The following is a 13,675-nucleotide window of genomic DNA, read 5'->3' as shown; positions in this document are numbered from 1 at the left end:
TGATTTCAGCTCAGGTCATGATCTCACCATTGGTGAGATCGAGCCCCATATCGGGCTCCACACTCATATCAAGGAGCCTGTTTGGGATTCTTTCTCTCCCTCTCTCTCTGTTCCTCCCCTGCTCGCTCTCTCGCTCTCAAAATAAATAAACTTAAAAAAAAAGTATAGCCAAGTAAACTGTGAACTAAAATAAAAAAAATTTTCTATACGATTAGTTATCCTTATAAAAAAAAAAATCCTTAGGGTTGCATGGTTGGTACAGTCAGTCAAGCATTGGACTCTTGATCTTGGCTCAAGTTATGATCTCACAGCTCATGAGTTCGAGCTCAATATCAGGCTACACTCCATGAGCACAGAGCCTGCTTGGGTTTCTGTCTCTCCTTCTCTCTGCCCTACCCTCACTTGTGCTCTCCTCCCTCCCCCTCTCTTTCTCAAAATGAATAAACTTCAAAAAATTATTTTTTTAAATCCTTAGTACTTAGCATTACACTATATACATCCATCCATCTTTCACTATGCCAAAGAAGCATTAAACTACATAAAATGTTTATCCCAAAATAGCATTACATATTTATACATAAATTCTACAACAGTATTCATATGAGTACATCTTCATTTGTACTTTAATTGTATTTGTGTTTGTACTCATTCTGACTGCATTCTAAGGATTAAATTCTTTTATACAATGCCAAGAAAACACTTCAATTGTAATATCTTTGTAGTAGTGAAATTACTGAATTAATCAGTAGAGTGAAATTTAAGTTACCTCATTATCACTCTGAGAATAAGTGGAAGATAGAAATAAGTGATTTTCAGACTCCTGTAGAAAATTCTTGCTCCTGGTCTCCCCTTCCAAATCAACAAAACTAAATAGGACTAATCCTAGATCTACAGCTCAGACTTCTAGCCAGGCCATCTAGCAATGCCTACTCTCTCTAGTGACAAATCAGAACTTCTGGACATCTACATCATGAATTTTAAACGCAAAACACCTAGTCTCTAACCAACATTTTTTAATAAATCAAACAGAACAGAATGAGATATCAGTCTTAAACCTGAAGCAGTAAACTAGGCATCTAACAGGGGCACCTGGGTGGCTCAGTCAGTTAAGCATCTAACTTCGGCTCAGGTCATGATCTCATAGCCCAGGAGTTTGAGCCCCACATCGGGCTCTGTGAGGATGCTTTAGATTCTATGTCTTGCGCTCTCTCTGCCCCTCACCTGCTCGCGCGCTCTCTCTCTCTCTCTCAAAAATAAACATAAAAAATTTTAAAAATACATCATATCCACTTGGAGAGGAATCAGACACACCAATAAGAACAGAAGTTACAATGTCAAATGACAAAGCCTCTCTAAGCAATGACCAAGAAGAAAGGTCCTCTGGCCTTGCAATAGGTCTGTTTTTATTAAAAGAGATGCAGGGGCGCCTGGGTGGCTCAGTTGGTTAAATGTTGTCCAACTTCAGCTCAAGTCATGATCTCATGGTTCATGGGTTTGAGCCCCACATCGGGGTCTGTGCTGACTGCTAGCTCAGAGCCTGGAGCCTGCTTCAGATTCTGTATCTCCCTTTCTCTCTGACCCTCCCCTGCTCTCGCTGTCTCTCTCTCTCTCTCTCTCAGAAATAAATAAAAAACATTAAACATTTTTTTTAAAGATTTATAAGAATATAAAAAATAAAAGAGATGCAAACATCAAACAGTTTTACTCTAATACTATTCAACGTTCAGAGGATATAATGCAATATGTGTTTATAGTGCAAACTTTTCATTATACCATGATCTCCCATGAGCTTCTCTACACGGAGAACATATACGTGCTAGATATAAAAGTTCTGTGTCCAGTGTTCTTGGCAATTATGCTTCTCAGTGTAAATTAATAAATCAGCATTTAGCATTTCAAATGCTACTCTCATAAGCTTGAATAACAAATCAATCTCTCACAGTACATTATTATTACCCAGTTTCTCAGCCTTTCTCTGGGCCACAGAAAATTAATAAGGAAATGCCACTCTATTAGGCAACCTGGGCTCCATGCAACTAATCTTCCAGGGGAGCATAAACTTCTGCATCACTGTTCATCATCAGCAGTTAATTACACTTCGATCTGTTATATAACAAATTTGTTGGCAAAAATTCTTAAGGCAATTAGAACCAGACTATATGACCATGGACTAGTCTTCAGTAATCCACATGAGGGTTCCAATATAAAATGTAAATGTAATCCTACCAGGATGCGATAATGAGGCATGTTTTTGTAAAATCTACCATACTATGACTTTTATGCTGATGTTTAAAGCTTTAAAAAATAAAATTACACAAATTCTTCAAAAATATTAATGACTCAGAATGTTCAAAAATAAACCACATGTATACCATGGATCTCCCAGAATTTAATATCTACCAATTTACTGGAAGATATTAGATTAATTATATATCTTACATTTAATCAAGATAAAGGAAAAATGTTACCATAATAAATTTATTTAAATAAGTTAGGCTTTTAATGTTTATCTTTCCTGTTAAAGCTACTTTTGTAGAGGGAAAAAAATGTGGCAATATAGATCAAAGTTCTTTTTTTCTTTTTTTAAAAATGTTTTATTTATTTTTGAGAGATAGAGACAGCATGAGCAGGGGAGGGTCAGAGAGAGAGGGAGATACAGAATCTGAAGACAGGGTCGAACCCACGAACCATGAGATCATGACCTGAGCCGAATTCGGACACTTAACCAACTGAGCCACCCAGGGGGCCCTATGTCAAAGCTCTTGATGAATTACACGGTACCCACAAATTTACCATCAGAATGGTTGGGTATTATGGTGTAGCTCCATGTTAAAACTCAACAATTCCTGAGTACAATTAAATATTTTATATAATCTTTTAAGACAAATTATATTTTAATCATATCAGAATCTGAATTTTGTTCTTTTTAATAAAGAAAACTAAAAGCCTTCAAATTCTTCTGAAAGGTAAAAAAAAAAGTGGTTAATTTTAATTCTCAAATGTGGTATTAAAATATATACGAAATTCAATTCGAGAATGTCTATAGCAGCACATATATAAAATAGAAATGACAAAAAGACACTGCAAGTCTGATGCATCTATCAAATTTAGGAAGGTAAATCATTAGATTGGTAGTATCCAGAATTCACTGTCTGTAGACAGTTATTCTGTCTAAACTGATTCTGGTAAATCAGTTATTTCTGACTTAAAAATTTGTAAAATACTAAATTGACTTGATTTCAAAATAACTGTTTGACCTTATACACTACTGCAAAAATCTAAATGCAAAGAACAAATGCTTTTTCAATGACAACTTCAATTCCAATTACCTGAGTTTTATGCTATGATTTTTATCTCCAATGAAATAAAAAATAAAAATATTAAAAAAGCTTTAATTCCTTAGCATTTCAAATGAATGTCTTCAAGTTACTCACAGCAAAGCACCATTCTGAAATTTCAAAGAACATAGTTTTGAAACAGTAAGATTTGTCCAGACCAAAAGTAAATAAGAGTTTAAAAAACAGATAATTAAAATAAACATGGGAACAGTCACTCACAGAGGAACATGAGAAGCAGGAAAGACAAGAAGAACAACACTAAAAGAAACATCCATCAAGAAAAAGACCTGGAAAAGAAATCAAAACTTAGAATTAAAGATCAAATGAGGTTTGGCAGGATTGGGGAGAGGGAAGGGAAGGGGGTGAACTAACTAGAAATGCAATGAATATAAAGACAAATATACTAACAACAAAGAAAATAAATGTAGATATTTATATAAAAGATTGGAAGTTCACTGAGGCTTTAAATCAACATATGTAGACCTGGAAACTGATACAGCAAACTAAAACTCAGTCAACAATAGCCAACAGAAAAGTACCAATCTAAGAAATATCTAAATACTCAATTATAAAATGTCATTAAATATACTAGAGTTTTTTGTACGAATAAACAGATTCAAATCATTTGTTATGAAATGAAAGAAAATATTAAATATTAACCTTTGTTCCTCAAAATAATGAAGAGAAATATATAATATATAAAATAAAATCATGTCTATGTTATACAACAATGGTGGTTAGTCTAAAAAAATAGTTAAGGAGTTAGAATTTAAAGGTGAAGTATGTTCAATGGATTAAAGCTGTATTGAAGAAGATAACTAGAAATCAGAGTAAACAGCCACACTATAGTATGTCCAAAACAGAATATTTAAAAAAAAAATAGTTTGCTTTTCTGTACATGAGTCATAAGTAACTACAGCATTATACATGGAATTACAATTAAAAGATTTTATGTAATTAAACTGAGACTTCATAGTATAAATTTTTATCATGCTGTTAATGAAATACTGTTATTTCCAAACTGGTTTCTATTTTTCTCCTGTTCTTACATTAATCAATATTAAAACACTGGAAAAAGGTGACATTAATATTGTTATTAAAAATGACCCAACAGTTTCTAGATTACTTCTGACATATGTGCCAACATTAACTTGGTCTATGCTTCTTTGAGAAATAAGTCTCAGAAGTTGTGTGACCATGATATTAAACATGGTCATGAGTAACTTAATTTTAAAGATCTAGATACTATTACAATCTCTAAGACACTTTGGATAAACCAATAATTAGTCTTTAAGAAATGCAAAGCCAAATTAATGCAGTTTAACTAAATCAGCTTACACCAAAAGTATTATCTACTGTACAATGGGTTTTCAATAAAGCTCAATAAAACACATAAACTAAAAGAAACATAACAAACATTATAAAAATAACATACTTTATATGCATTGAATGTTCCTAACACCTATTAATATGTTTTTATAATTCATTTTTCTGGAGTTATATTAGAATCAAATGTTGATTATGCTATGATAAATAAATGAGACTTTAGTATCTTTCACCACAAGAAGGTATTAGCATAAGGAGACTAATACCCAACCATCTAAATAAATGTTCAGTCTAAATACTACCCAACTTAAAAAAGGGAAGACTGTTTTCTGTATTACTCAGTATAAAGAGTTACAAATGTTACATATGTCTAATATAAAAATATTTCCACAATAACTAAATTCAGTGCTACAAGCAAAACAGCACTGAAACAACGTGAACAAGGTACACCTGCACACTTGTAAACCTCAAAACAAATCCGAGGAAGTTATTATAATACCATTTCTCAGATGAAATGAAACCGATGTCTAATTTGCTCCAACAAACAGGCCAACAAATAATAACAGGAAGATCTCTCTTGTACTTTATCTCCCATGTATATAGACACAGTCCAGATCTATAATGAGCATATTAAAAAAAAAAGAAAAAATGTAGGAAAAAACACTAGGGCAAAGCTACTATAAAAGGGATAGGAGGGAGTACAGAGAATTTAGGTGAACTCTTACAAAAGTCTATAAAAAGACATCTAAGTAAATTGTATAAAATATTAATATGTTTTAACACTTAAGTATTACTTCATTGTAACAGGTACTAAACATATAAAATTAACTTTCAAAAGCTTAAGACATAAAATGAGTCACTGACAGAAACTAAATAATGTTTTGTTTCACTTAGGGGGTACACCTTTATATTGCTCAGAATGACAGGACAGAATCACCCTGTTCCCTGAAATACTAAGATAGTAAACAAGTTCCGAAAATTATGTCAAGTGCAATGTAATATCCAAGCAGAATAATATGGCTAACCAAATCAGATTGCAGACAATTTGGAATTATAAAACTAATATTCTTACTTATAATTCTGTGACCACATATTAAAATCCCCAATACTTATTATGTTTTTGGTTTAATTTTTAAAATTTTAATTGAAGTATAGTTGACATATATTAAAGCATTTTCAATATGAAAAAGTGATTCAATAATTATATATATTACTAAATGCTTATCATGATAAACATACTACAATACTGACTCTATTCTCTAACTATACTTTTCATCTCTGTGACTTACTTATTTTATAACTGGAAGTTTTTACCTCTTAATCCCCTTCACCCATTTCACCTATTCCCCAAATATCCTTTTTGAACAAATTAAATAATTTAAATCTAAATAAATTTCATTTATTTTTTAAAACATTTTTTAAGTAAGCTCTATGCCCAATGTGAGGCTTGAACTCATGACCCTAAGATCAAGAGTCGCATAGTTCGCCAACTTAAGCCAACCAGGTGTCCCTCATTTCTTTTTATGAGCCTCAATGGGTAGATAGAAAAGCCTAACCTAGCTATCACCCTCTATATGATAACTTCTTTGCAGCAATTTTCTCTCACATGATAAATAATGCTAAAATAAACATACACAGACACAGTAAAAATATCCCAATAACTAGAGAGGAAAAGAGTTCTCATAATATTTAAATAGTCTTCATAACTTTTAATGAACATGTTATCATTAAACACATAATAGCAAATACACCAATGAAGCTACAGTTGCCTATATTTACACCTACTTGAAACTGAAATTATATATAGTTATAAATTCATAATAAAAGCAACCATCATTTATATTGAGTCCCCTTTTGCTAAGCATTTTACACACTGTCTCTTTTACTCCTCACAATACTCTGATCTAAGTTCTATTATCTTTATTATGAAATAAAAACAAGACTACTCATAGAAAGGTTAAACAATCTCACCTTAATTAGTGGCACAGTGGATGGAAGAATAGGGACTCAAAGCCAGGACTGACTTCAAACACTTAAATATGTTATTTCATATGTGCTTTCAACTTACTACCTTCTCTTTAACAAGATAACACTACCTTTATTTAGATCAAGAATTTCAAACTGAAAGGCCAGTAGGGTCTAAGAAGGTGGTACAGTTAAACCTTTGAACAACACAGGTTTGAGCTGCATGAATGCACTTATATGTAGCTTTTTTTTATAGTAAATTTTTACAGTAAATAAATACGTTCATAAATTTTCTCTTCCTTACTTCTAAACATTTTTTCTCTAGCTTACTCTAAGATAGTTATAACACATATAACACACAAAATGTGTTAATAGACTGTTATCAATAAGGGATCCAATCAACAGTAGGCTATTAGTTCATTTGGGTGAATCAGAAGTTATACACAAATTTTCAACTGCATGCAGGGGATGGGGTGTGTCAGTACTCCTAATCCCCGTGTTGTTCAAGGGTCAACTGTATAAGTCAAGATGACCAGATCAAAGACGACAGAGTAATGAGGCCTATGGGCAACCTACAGAACACATTCCCATCTAAAGAAGGTAGCCGCTGCTTTCTATCAGCGTGACTCTTGCTGTCACAAGATGTGGACCCAGTACCCAGTCATGCCAGAAGACTTTTCAAAAGAAGCTGAAAATCCAGACTTTGTGACATGCTTTTATTTTTAAATCTTAGTGCATAAAATAAAAATTTAAAGGACACTGATGCCTACTAAAACATATGTGGGGCCACATTTAGATTGGCAAAATGAATGATCCTGAAAGTATGCTGAGAGGCATACAAGGTCAGTGCATTAGCATGTCTAAACAGACAGGATGCATCTAACTCTAGGAAGAAATTTTCCCATAGGCACCCTTGAAATCTACATAATAACATTACATAAACACTCAAAAATTACTTGCCAAAGAAAAAGAAGGGAAGGAAAGAAGAGTGATCAGTAAGAAAGTCTTAATCAGTAGTCTCCATCTTCTGCTGACCTAGACTCTAGACACAACTCTAGAGCATTACTTACTGCTACAATAGTACTCCCATAACATTTCAAGCAGAAAGGAACAATTAACAACTAAATGAGAATGAAGAAAATTTTATACAACAGAGGAGCTGGTGGGTTACTAATATATGCATTCCTGCTTAAGAATATAACTTTGTAGGGGCGCCAGGGTGGCTCAGTCAGCTAGTGTCTGACTCTTGATTTCAGCTCTGGTCATGATCACACAGTTCATGAGTTCAAGCCCCACATGGGGCTCTGTGCTGACAGTGGGGAACCTGCTTGGGATTCTCCCTCTCTCTCTCCCTTCCTCTCAGCCCCTCCCCCATTGGCACTGTCTCTGTCTCAAAATGAATAAACTTAAAAAAATATATATGTAACTATTTATAGAGAGATTATGATTTTGGGTTCTTCTAAATAATCAAAGTTGATAGTGATATTACGTCTCTGTGTAGATACTGAACATCCATCTCCATTCACTATCAGGAAAATGGTTCCCAAAAAAGGCTTAAAATATTAAAAAAATTACAATGTCTGTTGGAGTCCATTCAAACAACCATCTTAAAGGAAAGCTTTGGATCTGCACAATTTCAGAGTGCAAAATGTTTCCTCAAAAATGAAGACAGCAAGGTAATTTAGAGTGATATTCAATAATAACTAAGAAAATAATAAAGAATAAATAGAGAACTGAGTATGTGACCTTCCTACCTAAACATTAACAAGTTAGACTGGAAGGCTAAAATGAAATAGTTCTCAATTACCAATCCTCACAAATAAAAACAGTGAACTGTGAACCTATCTTCTTATTCCCTCTCCAGTGGAACCACAGATGAGTTCTTTACTACTACACCACAAAGAACGATCTTCATCATTTCCTCTTATTTTCTATATAATGAAAAGCACTGTCAAGTGGCACTTTCCTAGTCTAAGATGGCTCCTTTCAAAAAAGGAACCCATGTAAATATTCTCAACCCAATGGTTTCTACTCCTAACCCAAAACTACTAAGACAGATTCACTTAACTAATCTTATGCAATTCTAGCTCTTCTCAGTATTCTCAACAGGAGGGAGGAAAGGGGCAAAAAGGTCTGGAAATGAGTACATATTCTTGTCTCCCAATTTACATATTCATATATTAAAAATAATGAGATTCCTATACCACAGAATGTTTAATCTAGTATTTCTTAAACATTATACAACCCAACTAACACATTTTGGGGAAAATATCCCAACTTGGAAAAGTCCTTTAGCAATTCCAACATCCATGTCTTTTTTTTTTCTTTCATAGTTTGTCAAGTTGGTTTCCATGTAACACCCAATGTTCATCCCAGCAAGTGTCCTCCTCTATGCCCATCACCCCCTCTCCCCCACCCCATCAGCCCTCAGTTTGTTCTCAGTATTCAAGAGTCTCTCATGGTTTGCCTCCCACCCTCTCCTCAACTATTCTTCGCGTTCTCCTCCCCCATGATCCGCCATTAAGTTTCTCCTAATCCACCTATAAGTGAAAACATATGGTGTATGTCTTTCTCTGCCTGACTTACTTCACTCAGCATAACACCTTCAAGTTCCATCCACCCAACATCCATGTCTTATGCCTGTTTTTCTTGGCCTGACTCAACTATACAAACTTGTAACTTTAAATATACCTGGGCTTCTATTCCTATAATGAACTTCTCTAAATTACTCTCTTCATAAAATATTAACAAATATTAATATGTGCCAGAGCCGTAATTTTTATAAATATCAGTATTTTATGATTCTTATGAAATTTTATTGTTCAAACACATACTCCTTTCTCTGTAACAAATGAAGACAAAAAAAATCAACTACATAAAAATTTTCTAGCCATCTGATAACGTGGTTAATTTAGTCTTATATCTAATATATATAGTGTCTTGAATTTAAAAGATATGCAGACCAATCCTAATGTAGATTGATCTTAATTTTAGATCAACTAAATGTGTCAAAACCCTGAAAAAGAGAGGTAGCTAAAATGAGCTCATATATAAACTAGAAAGGAAGTCATACCTGTGCAACAAACCCTTTAACATACATTTAACTGCTTTGTGTATCTGGGTGGATATCCCAAGAGAAATCTTCTTAACTGGAGAATAAGAAAGTTGGTCAAACTCACAAGCTCATAATTCCGAAAGAAATAAGACAAGGAAAAAACATTACATTGGAAGCATAAGACTGAGATTCAAGTAAAAGAAACAATTATCAGAACAACTTCAGAACTTTCAAGTTCAAACCTCTCCATGTATTCTGCAACAACTGCTAAAATAAATCAAGTCACAAACAGTACAGAGATTCAATGGGGTATTAAATTATGAAAAGTACTAGCAATTTGACCATTTTTGGTATTTTTATTGCATTCCTACACAATGTCTTTATGTGATTTTTTTCTGTAAAAACGAACGCCATAAATTTGTTTAAATTCGCGTCTCTTGTAAGTATATATAGAAGCAAAGCCTAATGAGAAAGCAGAGCTCTAACATTCTCAGACTGTTTAATTAAGATGCTATCCTTGGATTTCAGAAAAACTGTTCTATAAAGAACATCACTATAAAAACTATCACTGATTTTACTATTTCCACAGAAGCTCAGTAATGAAACCAATTGTCTCAGAGACAAAAAGTTAAAACAATGACAACCACCACAAAAAACTTACCCTGATGTTTACCTAAGGATAACAACTGCAGTTCACAATAATTCAATTAGGGAATGGCCATTCCCAAGAAAATGTCAATAAATGAATCTTTCAAAAATTTAAGTTAAGGGGTGCCTGAGTAGCTCAGTTGGTTGAGTGTCTGACTCTTGATCTCAGCTCAGGTCATAGGGTGTGCGAGTTCAGGCCCTGCATCAGCACAAAGCCTACTTGGGATTCTGTCTCCCCTTCTCCCTGCCCCTTACCTGCTTGTGCTCTCACTTTCTCTCAAGGTAAACTTAAAAAAAAAATTTTTTTTTTTAGGCAACATTTTATAGCCATGAGCTACATTTTGAAGTCAGGAAGAACTAGGCAGATCTTGTAAGATGACTGTATCTACTCTTTTACCACCTTCACCTCATTCATTAGGCCATGGAGACACTAGCCTTCATGCTGTTGCTCTAGTGGGCCTCAATCTTGACCACTGAGCTGTCTTTCAAAGAATGCTTTTCTGTAAGATCTCTGCTCAACAGTCACCTACTCAGAGAGGCCTCTGTGACTACTCTCTCTACAGAAGCCCTATCTAATTCACAGTTACAGTCCCAACAACTAGAACAGGGTCTGACACAAGTGCTCGATAAGTACTTGTCAAATGAATCAATGAGCTCACATACAATTTCAATAATACAAAAACAAATCTGATAACAACTAAAAAACAAATATATTAGCATAATCTCTAATACTCAATTCCAATTTGAAGTCCAGAAAAAAAAACAAAAGAAAAAAGAAAGGTCAACTTTTAATATCACATTCTTCACATTTATTTGCTATCTGCTCTGGAAAAGCATGACAATATATATCTTAATTCTGAGAAATCACAGCAAATATATATGATGATTCCATGTCATACTGAGTCCTCAAAGATCTGATGATTTGTAAACAAAGACAAAGTACATTTGGTATTAGCTTTAAAATATACAGGTACTCTAATATATGTATACATACACACACACAGTATTTTAAAGTATAATAATCTATAATATAAATATGCAAAATCAGGTTAACAGAATTCCTGGTCTACATCATCAAATCCTATCACTGACTAAATAAAAATTAAGTGTTAAATACAACCTAGTCAGAACATCCAAGAATAACCATTTTTAGGGGGTTAAAAAAATATAAAAGAAAGTCTGCTAAAGGTGAGCCAAAGGTTTATAATTGTGTACACCTAAGACCCTGGTCCTGACAAGTACACATTTTGTAAGTATTACATCAACCATCATTACAGTGTCTCCTTAAAGAGCAAAAGGCATTAAGTTTTAAAGAACAGAAGATATTATGGAAAACAACTCTCCCAAATTGGACCTTGTAACTCCTCACTGACATTAAACACTCTAACCAGGTAGCATCCATCCTACTTGCAAGTTAATCAAAACAGCTTTTATTTATACACACTACTCAGTTAAACCAAAAAGAGGATATCCGCAAATCAAATAATCACCATAGAGATCTATCAGTACAATTAGTCATTAAAGATAAATGTTTGAAATAAAAAATAATGGAGAACAAAGATTTTCTTCAACATCTGCTACTCACATAAAATGCCTGGAACAAAAGAACCTCTGTAGTCAAAGCGACTTACCGTTACAGATTTCAGCGTCATACCATGGTAGGTACCCATAGTGTCAATTTTGAAGCCTTCCGTTTCTATAAAGAAAGAGGGTTTGTGATTAGACGTTATTTATTTCGTGATCAATCAATTTCATGATCAGTTTACTATAGTAAATCTATAGTAATCATCTGAATTATAATCTGAAAGTTAAACAGTGTAACAAAACATCCAACTTACTAGACATATAAAGTTACATACCTTGAAAATAAAAACTTTATAAGGGATACTAAGTCTCAAAAATATATTCAATACACACCAGCCAGCCCTTTGTGTAGAAGCAGCTGGTTAAGACTATTTACAACTGTGTTCAATAGTCATATAGTTGGCTGGGAATATCAAAAATTAGACTGAATAAAATAGTTTATAACCTCCAAATTATATACCCTAATACTCAATTACAGTAGCACTAAAAACTTATAGTATCATGAGAAGGCCTTAAATTATAAAAAGTTTCAATATTACAATCATATGCATATGTTACATAATTTGTAGAAAAACAATGCCATAAATAGTGATAAAGGTTCCAGGACAGAGTCTCAATATATCTTTCTATACAAAGTCATACATTAAATATTTTACATATTGCAAGCTATATGTCTTATCACAAAACTACTAAATTTTGCAGTTATAGTACAAAAGCAAGATCAACAATATATGTAAACAAATGGGCATACCCTGATATGGCCCAAAAAGGATCAAATTTGGTCTGTGGGTTGTAATTTGCCAAACCCTACTTTACATAATCATTCCTCAAGAAAAGCACTGCAGTGAATAAAAGAATGAACCACTGTATTTCTACAGCATGTATTCACAGTACATGCCCATATGTAAATGAAGTTAGCACACAAAATTCACTATATAGAAGGAATGTATCCTTTACTAAAACTTAAGTGGAAACTTCAGATTTTACAGAGAAAAATCATGAATGTTAAACTTACAGTTGCTTCTATCTCATTTTTTTCCCCCACAAATTAAATCAAGATAAATGAAGGTCTCAAATGAAATTACAGTGACATTAGTGCCACTTCACTAACCACCACACTAATACAGAAATGGTTCACTACTGCATTAGCCAGTATACCATGTAGACTACAACAAAGTAAGTCCTTATATAGTTACTACAATCTATGCTTTCCAAGTTTGCAATGTATACATTTACAATTTGAGAAGTATGATTTGATATATAGAACCTCCAATCTAAACTTTGAGAAGCAGAATATTAATAACAGCAAATATTTATAGACAGTTTATTATATACCAGTCCCTATTCTAGGGACTTTATTAACCAGTTCAATCCCCACAATAATGCTAAGAGATAGACATTACTACTATTAGTATTGCAATGTAACACAAGAAGAAACTGAAACAAGAATGCGGTTAATTTATCAAAATTCACGCAAAAGGTTAACTGTGATACAGGCGATCTGGATCCAGAATCCAGGCTGTTAACCAGGGGTTGGCAAATTTATTCTGTACAAGACCAGATAGTATTTTAAGGCTCTGCAAGCCACACAATCTCTGTCACAACTCAACATTTCTGTCAGCACCAAGGAATCCTATATAATACATAAATAAATGTCACCCTGTTTTAGCAAAAGTTTATTTATTTATAATCATATATGTTGGGCCAGATTTGGCCTGCAGATATTTGCCAACACCTGCTCGTAAACATCAGGCCACAC

General features: G+C 33.5%; 1 protein-coding gene across 1 annotated transcript in view; it reads right to left on the bottom strand.

Moving 5' to 3' along the window:
* CDC73 (cell division cycle 73) overlaps window positions 1-13,675 on the bottom strand; it is a 140,703-nt gene that overhangs the window by 80,941 nt on the left and 46,087 nt on the right. The window contains exon 14 of the mRNA XM_077759932.1: window positions 11,964-12,028. Coding sequence (XP_077616058.1) covers window positions 11,964-12,028 — 65 coding nt within the window. The remainder of the gene's footprint in view (window positions 1-11,963; window positions 12,029-13,675) is intronic.

This window comes from Crocuta crocuta, unplaced genomic scaffold (genome assembly GCF_008692635.1).
Source record: "Crocuta crocuta isolate KB4526 unplaced genomic scaffold, BGI_CrCroc_1.0 scaffold462, whole genome shotgun sequence".
NCBI lineage: Eukaryota > Metazoa > Chordata > Mammalia > Carnivora > Hyaenidae > Crocuta > Crocuta crocuta.
The sequence above is the reverse complement of the archived record's forward strand: the minus strand, read 5'-3'. Positions and strand labels throughout refer to the sequence as shown.